Raw genomic sequence first — 21,211 nt, forward strand, 5'->3', positions numbered from 1 at the left:
GGGAAAACAATTAGGCCATTCAGGTATGACCAAAATAAAATTCTTTATGATTATATTAATATAGTGGAGGTGATGAATAGATTCAAGGCGTTAGATCTGGTAGGCAGAGTGCCTGAAGAACTATGGACTGAGATATATAACATAGTACAGGAGGCAGTGACTGAAACCATTTCCAAAAAAGAAGTCCAAGAAGAAGAAAAAGTGGTTGTCTGAGGAGGCTTTACAAATATCTGGGGAAAGAAGAGAAGTGAAAGGCACGGAGAATAGGAAAGATATATCATGCTGAATGCAGAGTTACACAGAATAGCAAAGAGAGATAAGAAGGCCTTCCTAAATGAACAATGCAAAGAAATAGAGGAAAACAATAGAATGGGAAAGACTAGAGGTCTCTTCAAGAAAATAGGAGATATCAAAGGAACATTTCATGCAAGGATGGGCCCGATAAAGAATAGAAATTGTAAGGATCTAACAGAAGCAGAAGATATTAAGAAGAGGTGGCAAAAATACACAGAAGAACCATACAAAAAAGTTCTTAATAACCACAATGATGTGGTCACTCACCTAGAGCCAGGCATCCTGGAAGGTGAAGTTAGGTGGGCCTTAGGAAGCATTTCTATGAACAAAGCTCATGGAGGTGATGGAATTCCAGCTGAGCTATTTCAAATCCTAAAAGATGATGCTGTGAAAGTGCTGCACTCAATATGTCAGCAAATTTGGAAAACTCAGCAGTGGCCACAGGACTGGAAAAGGTCAGTTTTCATTTCAATCCCAAAGAAGGGCAATGCCAAAGAACATTCTCACTACTGTACAATTGTGTTCATGTCACATGCTAGCAAAGTTATACTCAAAATCTTTCAAGTTAGGCTTCAACAGTATGTGAACCAAGAACTTACAGATGTATAAGCAGGGTTTAGAAGAGGCAGAGGAACCAGAGATCAAATGGCAAACATCTGCTGGATCATGGAGAAAGCAAGGCACTTCCAGAAACACATCAGCTTCTGCTTCATTGACCATGCTAAAGCCTTTGACTGTGTGGATCACAACAAGCTGTGGAAAATTCTTAAAGACATAGAAGTACCAGACCACCTTACCTGCCTCCTGAGAAACCTTTATGCAGGTCAAGAAGTAACAATTAGAACCAAACATGGAACAATGGACTGATTCAAAATTGGGAAAGTAGTCAAGGCTATATATGGTCACTTTGCTTGTTTAAATTAAATGCAGAGTACATCATGGAAAATGCCAGGTTCAATTAATCACAATATGGAATCAAGGTTGCTGGGAGAAATATCAACAACCCCAGATATTCAGATGATACCAACTCTAATGGCAGAAAGTGAAGAGGAACTAAAGAGCCTCTTGATGAGGGTGAAAGAGAAGAATGGAAAAAGCTAGCTTGAAACTCACCATTCAAAAAACTAAGATCATGGCATCTGGTCCCATCACTTCATGGCAAATAAAAGGGGGAAAAGTGGAAGCAGTGACATACTTTACCTTCTTGGACTTCAAAATCACTGCAGACAGTGACTGCAGCCATGGAATTAAAAGATTGCTCCTTGGAAAAAAAAGTGATGACAAACCTAGACAGCATATTAAAAAGCAGAGACATCACTTAGCTGACAAATGTCCATATAGTCCAAGCTATGGTTTTTCCAGTAGCCGTGTATGGATGTGAAAGTTGGACAATTAAGAAAGCTGATCACCAAAGAATTGATGCTTTCAAATTATGGCCCTGAAGAAGACTCCTGAGAGTCCGTTGGACTGCAAAGAGATCAAACCAGTCAATCCTAAAGGACATCAATCGTGAATATTCATTGGAAGGACTGATGCTGAAGTTGAAGCTCCAAAACTTTGGCCACCTGATGCAAAGAACTGACTCACTGGGAAAGACTCTGATGCTGGGATGACTGAAGGCAAAAGGAGAAGTGGTCAGCAGAGGATGAGATGGTTAGATAGTACCACAGACTCAATGAACATGAATTTGAGCAAGCTCCAGGAAACAGTAGAAGACAGAGGAGCCTCACGTGATACAGTCCATGGGGTCACAAAGCATTAGACCCGACTTAGCAACTGAACAACAGCAAATATTCACATATTAAAAAATGAATCTCAAGAATGTCCAGAGATTTGTTTAAGGTGTCCAGGAAACCATCAGTCAAGTAACAAAAAATATTGTTAAAATATCTCCCCTCCAAATCTGGTAGACAGTGGCTGGGGATGAGAACTAATCCCTTTCCTGAAAAGCTACTTAACAACAAAAAAAGGTGCCAAATTGACTTTTTGCACTAATAAAGTATCAAAAGAAAGTAAATATGAAAGTATAAATGAAAGGGTTAAGACAAACCCTTTCCTTTTAACGCTACTTTAGGGTTAAAATAAACATTAGTAAGTATAATAGTGTTAGTCGCTCAGTCATGTCCGATTCTTTGCTATCCCATGGACTGTAGCCCTGCAGGCTCCTCTGTTCATGGGATTCTCCAGGCAAGAATACTGGAGTGGGTTGCCATTTCCTTCTCCAGAGAGTAAGTAAGAGAATAATGCAAAAAAAAAAAGATTTAGCTTAGCAATTAGAGAAAATTATTTTGACAAGAAGGTCAATCAGCAAGGCATTTGCTTAATAGTTACGATAGTCACCAAGCACCTTTATGAAAATGCAAATATATTTATGAACAGAGGAGCCAGGGTCCTATTTAAAGTGAGAGAAAAAGAAGAGACTCCAAAGTTCTTTGCAACCTTTTCATCTCAACACTATTAATGACGGTCAAACTAAATAAATTAAGAAAGTGATAAAGGCTAAAAAAAATTGTCCTTCTACTAAACCAATGCTAAATGGTTTTATCTAGCAAAATAAAGCAAATGAGATATCCTTCTGCCTTTGTAATCTCCTAGTTTAAATATATTCTTTACTCTTCTTAAATAAATACATTTATACATTTTCATAATGCATTACTACAGACAACACAGACTACCTGGAAACAGGTACTGTTTAACTTGGATCAAGAGGAGCTGGCAAAAGGAGTTTTCATTTACAATTAGGACAAACTTCCACATGCCTTAAGCGTCAAGGTTTTTCTTTCTCAAATAATTTATATTCACAGATTTCTTTTCTATATTATCTTTATAATTATGTTATTATGTATTTATTTACATACTTATATAGGGCATAATAACTTAAATGGTCAAAAGCTTAGAAATTTTCTAGCCATTTCCTTATCAATAAGCCTTCTTCTGTTTTTCAGTCTCCCACTGGCTTTAAAACTAACTTCTGGCTTCATTCTTGTGAAGTGTGCATTAGTTTCACAACCCAATCAAGTCAACTTCTGAATGGTGACATTAAGAAATGAGAGGACAGATGTGCTCGGATTGATGCTGGGTTCAGAAAATGGGATTATAAGTGAGAACAATGCCAAGGTAAACTAAGTCATCTTTTACTTACAGCTGACACGTGCTGCAAGAGACACATGACATCAATCATATCTGCGAGGACAAGGAGTCTGGTTACTGCAGCCAGCAAGGCACGGGCAGCCTGAACCACAGCTTCCCTCTTCGGGAGATAACAGGGGTCATCTGCAAATCTCTCAGCTGATACTTTCAGAGCTTCACCTGAAAGACACAACCCCAAATATGTTATATTTTAAGCTTCACTTATGCCTGTTGCAGCATTTATCATCCAACCTAATTCCAAGTACATTCCATGACTAAGCATAATATTAAAATACTGTCTCTTGACACTAGAACATCGTCTCTTAATAAAGAATGCACTTTCAAATTGATATTTGTTTTTGATAAATGTTCTGGAGTTTAAGAAGCATGGTACCATTTTCCTGCATGAAAATTGTGTTCAATTGACTAGCAACATCTAATAAAATTGCTGTCAACTTCTGCATTTGCTGAATCTCATTTGCTGTGAAAGGTTTCATTACTAAGACTTCAATCAGAAACAATTTTGTTTATAAAGATAAGATAAATCTTCACTGAGTTACTTTCCAACTCAATGGATGTTAGAAAAGAACTAGCCTCTAAGATAGTAAGACAGCAGTTCTCTGATAAAAGTTTAACATAGGTAGATTTATTCTTAACTGTCAACATACTAAATAAACTATATCCTAAACTTAGTCATGGAAATAATATTCCACAGTTAAAGAAATATATTTCACTTGTTAGATAAATATACTCACTATTTTTCAGGTTTCTTTATTTAAAATATTTTCTTTATAAAAGTAACATGCACCAATTTATTCTAAAAAGTTCACAGTTCAGAAAGGTGCAAAATGAAAAATCCCTCTTTACTCCACTCCATTAACATAATTGCTACAGACACCATATCCACTATTTTTTAAATTTTTTAAAGTTAAACATTTTTATTATGAAAGCAATATGTGACTTGCTACTTTTAAATAATTCACCATACTAAAGAATATAGAGTGAATTTTTTGTTTGTTTCCATAAAAATCCCCAAAACAACCATTAAGTTCTTATACCTATCCAGAAATTTTTCTATGAATGTATGTTTTATGTGTGGCATATACATATATATGTACACTTATAAATACACAATTTATTTTATTAGTATATTCAGTCATATACATTCATATTATTTAAAAGATTTATATCATAAGAAAACATAGATATTATATGTTATAAAGGAAACATATAGAAGATATAGATTCAGATTCTTTTCATAAATAGTTTTATACTATAGGCTTCCCTTGTAGCTCAGTCAGTAGAAAATCTGCCTGCAATGCAGGAGACCCAGGTTCAGTCCCTGGGTCAGGAAGGTCCCCTGAAGAAGGAAATAGCAACTCATTCCAGTATTCTTGCTTGGAGAATTCCCATGGACAGAGGAGCCTGGCAGGCTACCATGGCGTCGTGAGTTGGACACAACTTAGTGACTAAACCACCACCACCATTATACTATAAAAACCTTCTACATTCTTTTCACTTATCAATTTATTTTCTTCACATATTGGGATACAGATGATCAGGAGGCAACAGAGTACAAAACTTAACAATGTGGGCACAAGTAACTTAGCCTCTTTAGGTTTCATTTTTTTCCACTATAAGTGGTTTGTGTTCAGTCACGCAGACGTGTCCAACTCTTTGCAACCCCATGGACAGTAGCAAGTCAGGCTTCCCTGTCTTTCACTATTTCCCAGAGTTTGCTCAAACTCACATACATTGAATCAGTGATGTCATCCAACAATCTCATCCTCTGTTGCCCCCTTCTCCTCCTGCCCTCAATTTTCCCAGCATCAGGGTCTTTTCCAATGAATCAGCTCTTCATATCAGGTGGCCAAATTATTGGAGTTTCAGCTTCAGCATCAGTCCTTCCAATGAATATTCAGGACTGATTTCCTTTAGGATTGAATAGTTTGATCTCCTTGCAGTCCAAGGGACTCTCAAGAATCTCTTCCCCAACAACACACTTCAAAAACCTCAATTCTTAGGCACTCAGCCTCCTTAATGGTCCAACTCTCACATCCATACATGACACCTGGAAAACCATAGCTCTGACTAGTTGGACTTCTGTCACCAAAGTGATGTCTCTGCTTTTTAATATGCTGTCTAGCTTTCTTTCCGGGGAGCAAGCATATTTTATTTTCATGGCTGCAGCCACTGTCCACACGGATTTCGGAGGCCAAGAAAACAGAATCTGTCACTGTTTCCATTTTTCCCCATCTATTTGCCATGAAGTGATGGGACTGGATGCCATGATCTTAGCTTTTTAATGTTGAGTTTTAAGCCAGGTTTTTCACCCTCCTCTTTCACCTTCATCAAGAGGCTCTTTAGTTCCTCTTCCCTTTCGGACATTAGGGTGGTGTAATCTGAGTATCTGAAGTTATTGATATATCTCCCAGAGATCTTGATTCCAGCTTGTGCTTCATCCAGTCTGGCATTTCACATAATGTACTCTGCATATAAGTTAAATAAGCAAGGTGACAATATACAGTCTTTACATACTCTTTTCCCAATTTTGAACCAGTCTGCTGTTCCATGTCCAGTTCTAACTGTTGCTTCTTGACCTGCATACAGGTTTCTCAGGAGGCAGGTAAGGTGATCTGGAATTCCCATCTCTTGAAAAACTTATCACAGTTTGCTGTGATCCACATAGTCAAAGACTTTAACATAATCAATGAAGCAGTAGATGTTTTTCTGGAATTCTGTTGTTTTTTTTCTATGATCCAACAGATTTTGGCAATTACATCTCTGGTTCCTCTGCCTTTTCTCAATCCAGCTGGTACATCTGATTCACCTACTGTTGAAGCCTAGCTTGAAGGATTTTGACCATTACCTTGCTAGCATGTGAAATGAGCACAATTATGAGGCAGTTTGAACATTGTTGGGCACTGCCTTTCTTAGGGATTATAATTAAAACTGACCTTTTCTAGTTCTATGGCTACTGCTGAGTTTTCCAAATTTGCTGGCAGAAAATCAGAGGTACCAAGAGAACATTTCATGCAAAGATGGGCACAATGAAGGACAGAAATGGTAAGGACCTAACAGAAGCAGAAGAGATTAAGAAGAGGTGGCAAGAATACACAGAAGAATTGTATAAAAATGTCTTATGACCTGGATAACCATGATGGTCTGGTCACTCACTGTAAATGTAGCTGATAATAGTAAGTATAATTTTTATGAAGGTTAAATAAGAGCAGTGTTTGGAACTAATAAGACTTGATTAGCTGTTTTGTCATTCTTTTTAATGCTTGAGTAAAGTTACATTTAATTGATATATTATAACTTACTTTTCAAGGCCTCCCTTTTTGTTAGTAAGGCTTTTTCCAGTTTTGTTGAGAAATAATTGGCATGTATCACTGTATAAGTTTAAGGCATAGAACATGATGGTTTGATTTACACATATTGTAAAAAATACTATCAGATTAAGTTCATCTGATAGTAACATTCATCATCTCATGTAAATAAAGGAAAAGAAGGAAGAAAAGGGGGGAAAATGTTCTTTTTGATGAGAACTCAGGATTTACTCTCTTATCATTCTCCTTCATATAATACAGCAGTATTAATAATGTCATCATGCTGTACATTACATCTCTTGTACTCACTTATAATAGTAAACGTGTACCTTTTGACCATATTTATCTAACTCCCCCTCCCACCACACTCAACCTCTGGTAACTGCAAGTCTGATCCCTTTTGTTATGAGTTTGGTCTTATTTTTGCTTTTTAGATTTCACAAGTAAGTGAAATCATAAAGCATTTGTCTGCCTTTGTCTGACTTATTTCACTTAGGATAATGCCTTCAAGGTCCACCAACATTGTTTCATATGGTAGGATTTCCTCATTTTTTGTGGATGAATAATAGTGCACTGTGTATATGCCACATCTTCTTCATCCTTTCATTCATCAGTGGACATTTAGCTTGTTTCCGTGTCTTGACTATTGTAAATAATGTCCCTATGACCATGGGGATACAGATAACTTTTTGATTTAGTGTTTTGTTTGCTTTACATATATTAACAGAAGTGGAATTGCTGAATCACAGCATAGTTCTATTTTTAAATTTTTGAGAGTTCTTCACAGTTTTCCATAGTGGCTGTACCAATTTAAAATCCCACCAATAGTACACAAGGACTCCCTTTTCTCCACACTCACACCATTAAGCTCTTATCAGATATATGGTTTGCAAGTATTTTTCTCCATTCCATAAATTGCCTTTTTACTTTGTTGATGATTTCTTTTACTGTAAGAAATTTTTTACTTTGATCTAGTCCCACTTGTTTATTTTTCATTTTGTTTCTTATGCTTCAGGTATCATATCCAAAAAAATCATTACCAAGGTCCATCACAAGATTTATTCTTATGTTATTTTCCTAGGAATTTAATGGTTTCAGATCTTACATTTAAATATTTAATCCATTTTGAGTTAATTTTTCTGATTGATGTAAGATAGGAGCCCAATTTCATTCTTTCATATATGAAATTCAATTATCCCAGCACTGTTTATTGAAGAGAGACATCACTTTGCTGACAAAGGTCTGTATAGTCAAAGCTATGATTTTTCCAGTAGTTATGTAGAATGCGAGAGTTGGGCCAGGAAGAAGGCTGAGCATGGAAGAATTGATGCTTTTGAAATGTGGTGCTGGAGAAGACTCTTAAGAGTCCCTTGGACTGCAAGGAGATCAAACCAGTCAATCCTAAAAGAAGTCAACCCTGAATATTCCTTGGAAGGACTGGTGCTCAAACTGAAGCTCCAAACTTTGGCCACCTGATGCAAACAGCCAACTCACTGGAAAAGATCCTGACTTGGGGAAAGATTGAGAACAAGAAGAGAAGGGGACGACAGAAGATGAGATGGTTGTATGGAATCACTGACTCAATGGACATGAGTTTGGGCAGACTCGGAGATAATGAAGGACAGGAAAGCCTGGCAAGCTGCAGTTCATGGGGTTGCAAAGAGTTGGACATGACTTAGCAACTGAACAACAACAACAACAATTTATTGAAGAGACTGTCTTTTCTCCTTTGAGTATTCTCATCTCTCTTCACTAATATTAGTTGACTATAAATGCTTGGGCTATTTCTGGGCTCTTGATTCTCTTCTATGGATCTGTTTGTCTGTCTTTATGTACGAGGCCCCTATTGAACACACAAATTATTTCCAACTTTTTTCTATTTCAAACAATACTACAAAGAATGCCCATAACATGTATCTTTGTATGTATGGACAAATTTAGCTGCAGCATAAATTCTTAAAATTAGAATTGCTGAGTCAAGAGGTAAATGAATTTTAAGTATTGATATACATGCCAAAAAATTCTCTAAACACAGCAATCTCACCAACATATGAAAGGGCCTGTCTCATCTACTTTACTCCATGACTCTTTTGTTCCTATTTATTCACAATCTTAAGCATAAAGAAAATGCAATAAATTATTAATAAAAATAACAAGGAATAATATTTCTTAATATGGACAAAGCCTGTGAAAGGTCTGAGACTGTCTTAATATGTTAATACATTCCATTTAGCTCTCCTAAGCAATACCATGAGCAGTAAAAAGATGGCAGAGTAGAAGAGTGTGTGCTCATCTTCTCCTGTAAGAACTCCAAAATATGACCATTATATCTACTACTGTGGGCAAGAATCCCTTAGAAGAATTAGAGTAGCCATTACAGTCAAAAAAAGAGTCCAAAAGGCAGGACTTGGATGCAATCTCAAAAATGACACGATGATCTCTGTTCATTTCCAAGGCAAACCATTCAATGTCACAGTTATACAATTCTATGCCCCAACCAGTAATGCTGAAGAAGCTGAAGCTAAACAGTTCTATGAAGACCTACAAGACCTTCTAGCAGTAACACCCAAAAAAGATGTCCTTTTCCTTATAGGGGACTGGAATGCAAAAGTAGGATGTCAAGAGCTACCTGGAGTAACAGGGAAACTTGGCCTTGGAATACAAAATGAAGAAGGGCTAAGGCTAACAGAGATTTGCCAAGAGAACACACTGGTCAGAGCAAACACCCTCTTCCAAAAACACAAGAGAAGACTCTACACATGGACATCACCAGATGGTCATACCAAAATCAGATTGATTATATTCTTTGCAGCCAAAGATGGAGAAGCTCTATACAGTCAGCAAAAATAAGACTGGGAGCTGACTGTGGCTCAGATCATGAACTCCTTATTGCCAAGTTCAGACTTATACTGAAGAAAGTAGGGATAACCACTAGACCATTCAGGTATGACCTAAATCAAATCCCTTATGATTATATGGTGGAAGTGACATATAGATTCAAGGGATTAGATCTGATAGACAGAGTGCCTGAAGAACTATGGATGGAGGTTCGTGACATTGTACAGGAGGCAATGATCAAGACCAGCCTCAAGAAAAAGAAATGCAAAAAAGCAAAATGGTTATCTGAGGTGGCCTAAGAAATAGCTGAGAAAAGAAGAGAAGCAAAAGGCAAAAGAGAAAAGGATAGCAGAGTTCCAAAGGATATCAAGGAGAAATAAGAGAGCCTTCCTCAGTGATCAATGCAAAGAAATAGCAGAAAACAATAGAATGGGGAAGACTAGAGATCTCTTCAAGAAAATCAGAGATATCAAGGGAACATTTCATGTAAAGATGGTCTCAATAAAAGACAGAAATGATATGGACCTAACAGAAGCAGAAGATATTAAGAAGAGGTGGAAAGAATACACAGAAGAACTATATAAAAAAGATCTTCATGACCCAGATAATCAAGATAGTGTGATCACTCACCTAGAGCCAGACATCCTGGAATATAGAGTCAAGTGGGCCTTAGGAAGCATCACTATGAACAAAGCTAGTGGAGGTGATGGAATTCTAGTTGAGCTATTTCAAATCATAAAAGAAGATGCTATGAAAGTGCTGCACTCAATATGTCAGCAAATTTGGAAACTCAGCAGTGGCTACAGGACTGGAAAAGCTCAGTTGTTATTCCAATCTCAAAGAAAGGCAATGCCAAAGCATGTTCAAACTACTGCACAGTTGCACTCATCTCACACTCTAGCAAACTAATGCTCAAAATTCTCCAAGCTGGGCTTCAACAGTACATGAACCGTGAACTTCCAGATGTTCAAGCTGGATTTAGAAAAGGCAGAGGAACCAGAGATCAAATTGTCAACATCTGTTGGGTCATTGAAAAAGCAAGAGAGTTCCAGAAAAACATCTAATTCTGCTTTATTGACTACACCAAAGCCTTTGACTGTGTGATTCACAACAAACTGTGGAAAATTCTTCAAGAAATGGGAATACCAGACCACCTGACCTGCCTCCTGAGAAATCTGTACACAGGTCAAGGAGCAACAGTTAGAACTGGACATGGAAAAACAGACTGGCTCCAGATCAGGAAAGGAGTATGTCAAGGCTGTATATAGTCACCCTGCTAATTAAACTTAAATGCAGTTACATCATGCAAACTGTTGGGCTGGATGAAGCACAAGCTGGGAATCAAGATTGCCCAGAGAAATATCAATAACCTCAGACATGCAGGTGACACCACTCTCAGGGCAGAAAGCGAAGAAAAAATAAAGAGCCTCTTGATGAAAGTGAAAGAGGAGAGTGAAAAAGTTGGCTTAAAGCTCAACATTCAGAAAACTAAGATCATGGCATCTGGTCTCATTACTTCATGGCAAATAGATGGGGAAACAATGGAAACAGTGACAGACTTTAATTTGGGGGCTCCAAAATCACTGCAAATGGGGACCGCAGCCATGAAATTAAAAGACGCTTGTTTCTTGGAAGAACAGTTATGACCACCCTAGACAACATATTAAAAAGCAGAGACATTACTTTGCCAAAAAAGGTCTGTCTAGTCAAAGCTATGGTTTTTCCAGTAGTCATGTATGGATGTGAGAGGTGGACTATAAAGAAAGCTGAGCACCAAAGAATTGATGCTTTTGAACTGTGGTGTTTGAGGATTCTTGAGAGTCTCTTGGATTGCAAGGATATCCAACCAGCCCATCCTAAAGGAAATCAGTCCTGAATATTCATTGGAAGGACTGATGCTTTGGAAAGACTGATGCTGAAGCTGAAGCTCCGATACTTTGACCACATGATTCGAAGAACTGACTCATTGGAAAAGACCCTGATGCTGGAAAAGATTGAAGGAAGGAGGAGAAGGAGACGACAGAGGATGAGATGGCTGGATGGTATCACCAACTTGATGGACATGAGTTTGAGCAAGCTTCGGGAATTGGTGATGGACAAGGAAGCCTAGCGTGCTTCAGTCCATGGGGTTGCAAAGAGTTGGACACGACTGAGTGACTGAACTGAACCGAACTGAAGCAACACCAAGTTAGGAACTCAGGCTGTGAAGTCAGACACTTCTGAGATCAAATTCTTATCTGCCACTTCTAGTTCCGAGACTGTGGACAGCTAAATATTTTCAGTGTCCTTATCAATAGGAAATGGATTAAATATTAATTGTCTCACAGTGTTTCTAGGATGTTTAAATGAAATATATTTTATAATATACATTTAACACAGTATCTGAATATGAAAAGCACTCAACAAATGTTAGCTGTTATTTTCTCAGGAAATTTCTAGTAGAGACAGTAAATTTTTAAACCAGTAAATGCTTTTTTTTTTTTAATGTGTTTCTCTGCAAGTCAGAATTGCTACTAGGAGACTAGAAAATTAAACTGACCTCTGAAATTAAGACAGCAAATGAATTCCCACAAAAGAAGATTATCTTTTCTTGTCATGTGTCTGAATTGTAAAGTTATGATAGCCTTTATAGAATCTTGTCTTTGACTTCACATACTAAAACTAAATATATATTCAAAAAGAATTATATGTTCTTGGCTCTAAAGATGTTAAGATGTTTAACAACTAGCTGAAGAGACATACTCAGAAAAAGGCCATTTAAACATTAAACAATTACAGTCTTTGTTAAGGCAATATGAAGACACAGCCAAGTAGCATTGTTGGGTTATTCCTGAAAAAAAAAAAAAAGTTACTCCTGAAATACCTTAAAAAAGATGTAGTAAGTAAACTTTATTACTGGACTTACTACCCTCATTCCTCTGTAATACTTCCAATCTTTTCCAGCTGTTTTCAGTCCATACTTCTGCTTTCAACAAAACGATACTTTCTGTAGGAAGCCTTAGCCCCCTATTACTAAGGCAGGTCTTATGGTAGGATTCTATGCTTCCTATCATAAACCCTATCATCACTTATTGTGTGAGTGTATGCTAAGTCATTTCAGTCATGTCCAACTCTTTGCAACCCTATGGACTGTAGCCCACCAGGCTTCTCTGTCCATGGGATTCTCCAGGCAAGAATACTGAAGTGGATTGCTGTGCCCTCCTCCAGGGTATCTTCCTGATCCAGGGATCGAACCTGCATCTCTTGTATCTTCTGCATTGGTAGGTGGGTTCTCACCACTAGCACCACCTGGGAAGCCTTCACTTATTGCAATAACCTGTATCAAAACCTGTCTTTTCTTCTGAAGCAAAAGACTGTGAGTGTAAGAGCTGTCCTGGTGCTGCATCACAATATTCAGAGTGTAGTAGAGCATGTGTGTCTGTGGGCTTCCCAGATGGCTCAGTGGTAAATAATCTCCTTGCCCAATGCAGGAGACGTGGGGTTCAGTCCCTGCGTCGGAATCCCCTGGAGAAGGAAATGGCAACCCACTCCAGTATTCTTGCCTGGGAAATCACAAAACAACAATAAGGACTCTTGTGAGAGTAAGCGAAATACTGGTCCTGGTCACTATAATATTCACAGGGTCTAGAATAGCACTTACTCTCTTGCATAATTCTATACATTGAATGTGTATTGTTGAATGAGTACATGAATAAACGTTATTCAACTTTCCTTTGACAAGTTTTTGTTGTTATCTATATAACACAGATCCATCATAGGCATCTGAGATCTAGAGCATTTTGCAGCACAAGTTCATCACCGAGAGTCAACAAATACTGATACAACCTAAGCTGGGCTCAGGTAGAGACCTGTACAAAGTACTAAGAGGCACAGAGAAAAAGGACTACCTCTGTGAGGTGTCAGAGGGCACGTAACTAAACACTCTAGGTAAGAGCAGTATGTTCCAGCTTATTGACAAAGATAGACAACTTATAGAATTTAGCTAATTCCCAGTCAAATTGTATGCAGAGAAAATAGATATTTTCCTAATTAAACATTTAAAAAGTACAACAAATTTCCCTTCTATCTAGAATATTATCATCTGTGCTTTATAAAGTCTACATGTGAGGAGTCTATTCTTCTGAAATAATTCCCAATCTTTCTTATAACACTTTTACCTTGAAGTTAATAGGAAATTTTACTTTCAAAATACATACAAATAAAAAACTACATTTTCCTTCAAGAAATTCCACTTTATATATAAAAACAATTTACTAAATGTCATAAAAATATCACAAGAACTAGATTCAGAAAGTTTCCTTTCTACTGGGGTCATTTGTTCCTTTCCTATCAAATATGCTCTTTTTAATCTTAAAAAAAATCCATTATGAAATGTTTGCTTGGATATAATACTAAGGTATAAATTTTATTTTTTTTCCATTTATTTTTATTAGTTGGAGGCTTATAACTTTACAATATTGTAGTGGTTTTTGTCATACATTGACATGAATCAGCCATGGATTTACATGTATTCCCCATCCTGATCCTCCCTCCCACCTCCCTCTCTACCCAATTCCCCTGGGTCTTCCCAGTGCACCAGGCCCGAGCACTTGTCTCACGCATCCAGCCTGGGCTGGTGATCTGTTTCACCCTAGATAATATACATGTTTCAATGCTGTTCCCTCGAAACATCCCACCCTCGCCTTCTCCCACAGAGTCCAAAAGTCTGTTCTGTACATCTGTGTCTCTTTTTCTGTTTTGCATATAGGATTATCATTACCATCTTTCTAAATTCCATATATATGCGTTAGTATGCTGTAATGTTCTTTATCTTTCTGGCTTACTTCACTCTGTATAATGGGCTCCAGTTTCATCCATCTCATTAGAACTGATTCAAATGAATTCTTTTTAACGGCTGAGTAATATTCCATGGTGTATATGTACCACAGCTTCCTTATCCATTCATCTGCTGATGGGCATCTAGGTTGCTTCCATGTCCTGGCTATTATAAACAGTGCTGCAATGAACACTGGGGTGCACGTATCTCTTTCAGATCTGGTTTCCTCAGTGTGTATGCCCAGGAGTGGGATTGCTGGGTCATATGGCAGTTCTAATTCCAGTTTTTTAAGAAATCTCTACACTGTTCTCCATAGTGGCTGTACTAGTTTGCATTCCCACCAACAGTGTAAGAGGGTTCCCTTTACTCCACACCATCTCCAGCATTTATTGCATGTAGACTTTTGGATAGCAGCCATCCTGACTGGCGTGTAATGGTACCTCATTGTGGTTTTGATTTGCATTTCTCTGATAATGAGTGATGTTGAGCATCTTTTCATGTGTTTGCTAGCCATCTGTATGTCTTCTTTGGAGAAATGTCTGTTTAGTTCTTTGGCCCATTTTTTGATTGGGTCATTTATTTTTCTGGAATTGAGCTGCAGGACTTGCTTGTATATAGTTTCCTTTGTTGTGCAAAAGCTTTTAAGTTTAATTAGGTCCCATTTGTTTATTTTTTGCTTTTATTTCCAATATTCTGGGAGGTGGGTCATAGAGGATCCTGCTGTGATTTATGTCAGAGAGTGTTTTGCCTATGTTCTCCTTAAGGTATAAATTTTAGAAAGATTATATAGGCACATGTTATACCTATACAAATGTAATATAGGAAAACTTCTACATACACAAAAATTTAATAGGAAAGGTTTTCTATGATCCTATGAGTAAACTCCAAAAGGTAAAAAAGAACACTTCTGGGCCAAATAGACACATTACAAATTATTCTTCACTTTATAAAAGATATGTACATGTTTCTTTTAAATATCAAGTTCCTTTAGTACATTCAAAAGTTTAACTTCACTTTCTAAAAATGATCATATTGATTATAAATGTGAAAATCAAAGAAAACAATGTATAAGCAAAACATCCACAGGAGAAAGGGGAACAACTAAAATGAAAATGGGCAAGTACTAAAGATCAAATTTCCTCCAACTTTTATAATTAACATTATTTATGATTCAATTAAGGTTTCTAGTTATGCCTTTGGCCACCCTTCCATTTGTGTTTTTATTATACCATACACATATAACATGCACTAGTACATATTAATTGATTCAATATATAATAACATACTCTGGTACAATGGAGTTCACGGGCTCAAAGTGGGCACTAGGGGTTTGGTTTTATTTGTTTTTAATTGGGAAACAGTCACTGCATGTTAAAGCTCCTAAGAGGTAGAACCTTAAATTTAACTTTGAAGCAGATCAATTTGGGGGTGGAAATGGGAAGAGAAGAGGGGAAAATTACTTCAACAAGGTACTAAACTTACACAGATATTTAAAAATAAGCAAAGATCCTCCTTTAAAATGTTTTAGTCAGTTTGACTGCAAGGAGCAAAGATGTTTTGCTTAATAAAGAAAACTTTATCATAGCAGGGGCTTCCCTGGTGGCTTAGACAGTAAAGAAACTACCTGAAATGCAGGAGACCGGTTCAGTTCCTGGGTTGGGAAGATTCCCTGGAGGAGGGAATGGCTTCCCACTCCAGTATTCTTACCTGGAGAATTCCATGGACAGAGGAGCCTGGCAGGCTATATACAGTCCATGGGATCACAAAGAGCTGGACACTTTCACTTTAACTATCATAGCAGAGGAAAGAGCTGAAAAGCTAGCATTGTGTGGTCTTGGGATTAGGAGCTACAAGGACATCAGCAGGACCTATGGAATCAGAAAATAGCTGCCTATGATTGCCTTTGTAAGCATATGCATTTTATTTCCCTTGCATTCTTTTAAAATTTATATTTTAGTTCCAATCAAGGCAGAAAAACAAAGACCAGATTTCTTTCTCACTTAAAAAATAAAACCAAAAAATAGACAAAATATATGAAAAATAGTTGTGAAGAGCATTAGAGAGTAATCCCTGAGAAACGGTAAACAAAATAGGATGAACCCTTTGATAGCCCTAGCTTAGTGCCTTGAGAGACTTCCCAGGCCACAGATAGGAAAGGGAAACTAAGAGACTGGCGAATACTCTGAGCTGAAAAGACAAAGCTGAATCTCCAGGGAGACTGTGACCCCTAACGTATGTTTATACGGGAAAGAAGAGAGCTACAAACAGAGAGAACTCAGAGGATCTGAATTCTTGAACACTCAGCTGGATACTGATTAACACACGCATTGGACGCCCATGCGCCACAGGGAAGAATAGATCCCACTCACCACAACTAGCGAAAGCCCACAAGCAACAACAAAGAACCAGCATAACCAAAAATAAATAAACTATTTTTAAAAATTATCTGTTGTATCTTTAAACATTGGAAATAATCTTTACATTTCAATCATATCTAGGCAACCTTTAATTATATATTTATATGTAAAAATGCATAGCTCCATGCTTTAAAAAACCTTTATTAATGTCTTTTATGTGTAAAATATTTTATACAATATATGAACTATTCTTCTAAACAAACTGTAATATAGAACTTTTAAAATAGAGCTATATGGTGACACTTCAGAATTTCAAAGACAATAAACTATTTTTTAAATTGCCAAAGAACTGAAAAAGTAATTTCATGTCATATTTTAAGTTGAAAATAATTTTAGGGTAATAAAATACATTAAATATATTTGAGTATTATATTTAATATTGTACTTCCTACAACATTATCTCCTAATATTTGGAGTGTCATATATTTAAAGCTACTTATAGTAAAAGAAAAAATGACAAGTGAACATAGCAATCCATATAGTAAAATAAACAATAAAAAGAAATAATAGTATGGATTTACAACTCAATTGAATGTTCAAACTTAGAGCTGAAATAGCTGCCAACAATTGCTATCTATTGAATCTTTCTCCAAATAACCTATTGACTAATATGCCACCAGCAAACATTTTCAATATTATTCCTGATGTCAACTTGATTATTTGAGGGGAAAAAACTAAACCTTACAACTAAGATGCTAGACTAAAGTTAACAATCCATTATTTTTCCCTTTACTTGATAAATCTGAGCAAAAATAGCTTCTATTATATTATGCTGAATTAACAACACCTTGCACCCTTGATTTTTTTATATCTCCTAAAAGAATCTCACAGTGCTTTGAAGTTGAAGTGGCAACGCTATCAATTTTTTCTAAGACATACCTAACCCTTGCAAAGAGTTCATTCACTCATATAACAAGTATCTGTTGAGCAATGCAGTATGCAAAGTACCATGCAGTATATGATGTTGACCAAAATGTGGACACAAGGGATCCTCAAATAGGAAAACAAAGCACTTCAATAGGAAGATTCTTCTGTTTTGGATTTGAATTTCAACCTATTCAGATGTATTCCATTGAAGTATAATAAAACAGAACTCCATAGCACAGAAAAACATACACATCATCATAATAATCCTTCATGAGCAAAGATCCTAAAGTCTTTCTCTTTTTAAAATAGTTCTAAAGTCCAGACTCCACTTCAAGATGACAATAAAGGAGGATCTTGAATTCACCTCCTCCCGTGAATACATCACATCTGTAACTATATATGGAACAACTTCCTTTGGGGAAAAACCTAAAAACTGTCTGAGTGATTCCTACTCATCAAGTGAATAAGGGAAAGCTCACATCAAACTGGGTAGGAGAGGATAAGATACAGTCTCACCATGAACCCCATCCTGAGCACATCAATCCACAGTCAGGAGGGAACTGAACACCCAGAGCTTCTCCCTAAAAAGTAGAGCTTGAATGCCATATCAAGCAACCCAACTTTTAAGATCTGTACCAGAGAAACAATCCCCTAACATATCTAGCTTTGAAAACCAATGGGGATCACATTCAGGAGACCCACAAACTTATAACAAACTGAGAAATGGCTCTTTAAAGGTTCATATGTGGACTCACCGGCCTCAGAGCCCCAAGCAGAGGCACCTAGACTTTAGGTATATGAGGCTTGTTTGTTATTCTGAAAGCATTAATCTGAGGGCAGGCAACTAATTTTTCTAATTTAGCACAAATCTAGGAGCCTTCTGGCTGGCAGGCACCATCTTCACTCCCTCCTTCTGCCTTATTCTAGTCAGCAGGCCCCATCTTTTTCTTTTTCACATTTTTATTATCCCCACCATCTTTTTTTTCTTTTCTTTTTTTCCTGCAGATCCAATCTATATGCTCTTCCTCTATTATTCCAGCCAGAAGGTACAATATTCACACTCTCCATCTGTTGTGCTCCAGAGTGCCAATATCTTCCAGAGGGAGTTTAATACAATGTGGTGCCCTGGTTTTTAAATGTGGTGATCTGGTTTTTGTGGCCATCACCTAGGGTATGCCCTTTGATGACCCAGCTCTGAAGGCCAGGGGGCTTCCAATCCTGGTGTCCCACAGGACTATAACAATCAGAGAGACAGTCTTAGCATACTACCTCTCCCAGGACACAACACGGAAAGCAGACTGAAACACACTCCGTTTTTTCTGTGAAAGGCCTATTAGGTTGTCCAAGAGGTTCAAAGGCAGGGAAGGCTTCTGGTTTGGCACACAACTAGGGCCTACACAGGTGCTTTCAAGGAAAGGAGAACAGCAGATGCTATCTTCGTGCTCTCCTTCTGCATTGCTCCAGCTCACACGTATCTCCTAGGAAGGAATTTATCCCTTGTCTGGCACATTGATTTTCTTGGCTACCCCAAGGGACACCTTTACATTGCCTGGTTTTAGTGGCCAGTGGGACTTATGTTCATGGGTTCCACAGAACTGCACCAGCAAAGAAAGATTTATTAAAGGGCTACCATGCCCAGGATATAGCAAGAGCCCAGGAACTCAGTCTTTCTGTGAAAGTGACCCATTAACTTATCATCATAGCTGCAGTCTGAGGGGCAAACTACTAACTAAACATATATGTAAGGACTAACTATTCCTTTCAAGAGACCTCAGAGGGCAAGTGCTATCTTTGCACTGTCCCCCAGCTATGCTCCAGAGCACTAGTACTTCACAGAAGGGAGCTTTTACATGCATATGTTGTCCCAGTTTTTGTAACCGGTATCAGGGAATGCCTCTTGATCACCTGACTCTATGACCCAGAAGACTGTAAAAATCAGAGAGGAAATTCTTGACAGGTCCTTCCATCTTGTTACAATTGGTAAACATTTTTATTCTTTTTTATGGCTGAGTAGAATTCCACTTCTAGGTATTCATTCAAAGGAAATTAAAAACACTAACTCAAAAAGATATCTACACCCCATGTTCACTGGGGGGCTTCCCTAGTGGCTCAGTGGTAAAGAATCCACCACCTGCCAATGCAGGAGATGCAGCTTCCATGCCTGGGTCAGGACGATCCCCTGCAGAAGGAAATGGCAATTCACTCCAATATTCTTGCCTGGGAAAGCCCATAAACAGAGGAGACCGGCAGGCTACAGTCCATGAGTTCACAAAAGAGCTGAACACAACTTAGTGACTAAACAACAACAACAATGTCCACTGAAGCATTGTTTACAAAGCCAATACAAAACAACCTCAGTTCCCACTGATGGAGAAATGAATAAAGAAAAAGTGGTGTGTATATACATTAAATGGGATATTATTCAGCCTCAAAAAAGAAATTCTGCCATTTGCAACAAGATGAATGGATCTTGAAGGTATGTTTGCTAAGCGAAATAAGTCAGAGAGAAAAAAACAAACAATGTTCTGATATCCCCTATACGTGTAATCTAAAAAACAAATTGAACTCATAAATAGAACAGATTGGCAGTTACGAGAGGTAGAGGGTAGGAGTAGGTGAAATGGGTAAAGGTGATCAAATAGTACAAACGTCCACCTATAAGATAAATAATATCTTGGGAAGTAATGTACAGTACAGTGACTAAAGTTAATAATACTTTATTATATATTTGAAGGTTGCATGAAAGTAAATCTTAAAAGTTCTTATCACAAGAAAAAAAATTGCAATTGTGTGAGGTTATAGATGCTAACCAAACTTACTGTGGTAATCATTTCATAACAAATACATATATCAAATTGTCACACAAACATAAAATAATATAATTTTATATATTAATTAGATCTCAGTGTATATCCTTTTCTTGAAATTGCAATGAAGAAATAAACCTTTAAATTCAAAAAAAAAGTTATATGAGGAAGAAATGAAAAATAAGAGTGACTACATTCAGGTACTGCTTGGTCGTTTTAAAATAAGATCACCAGACAGACTTAGGGAATGAGCTTATAGTTGCTGAGGGGAAGGATGGGGGGGAAGGGATGGTTAGGGAGTGTGGATGGACAGGCAACACACTGCTTATTTAAACTGGATAACCAACAAGGACCTATTGTATAGCAAGGAAACTTTGTTCAATGATATGTGGTAGCCTGGATGGGAGGGGAGTTTGAGAGAGAAAGGATACCTAAATATATATGGCTGAGTCCCTTTGCTGTCCACCTAAAACTATCACATTGTTACTGGCTCTACTCCAATACAAAATAAAGTTTGAAAAAAATAAGAACACCAATTCTCACTTATAACCAATCTTAAAAATCTCCATTATGTTTAACTAGGTAACAAACAGACGTCATCCTTTTCTGTACTAAAAATTCAAGCTCCACACCTGTAATCAAAGCAATAAATGTCTAGCAAATGTATCCTTTCAAATACCAATTTATTCAGAGCAGTAGTGCTAAAAATTAACA

The 21,211-nt window shown here is 37.3% G+C and overlaps 1 protein-coding gene across 5 annotated transcripts in view; it reads right to left on the reverse strand.

Annotated features, from left to right (window-relative positions):
• Positions 1 to 21,211, reverse strand: part of CTNNA3 (catenin alpha 3) — a 1,812,800-nt gene that overhangs the window by 1,658,934 nt on the left and 132,655 nt on the right. For all 5 annotated transcript variants that reach the window (XM_043926199.1, XM_043926196.1, XM_043926200.1 and 2 more), the window contains exon 4: positions 3,437 to 3,603. In XM_043926199.1, coding sequence (XP_043782134.1) covers positions 3,437 to 3,603 — 167 coding nt within the window. The remainder of the gene's footprint in view (positions 1 to 3,436; positions 3,604 to 21,211) is intronic.

This window comes from Cervus elaphus, chromosome 15 (assembly GCF_910594005.1).
Source record: "Cervus elaphus chromosome 15, mCerEla1.1, whole genome shotgun sequence".
NCBI lineage: Eukaryota > Metazoa > Chordata > Mammalia > Artiodactyla > Cervidae > Cervus > Cervus elaphus.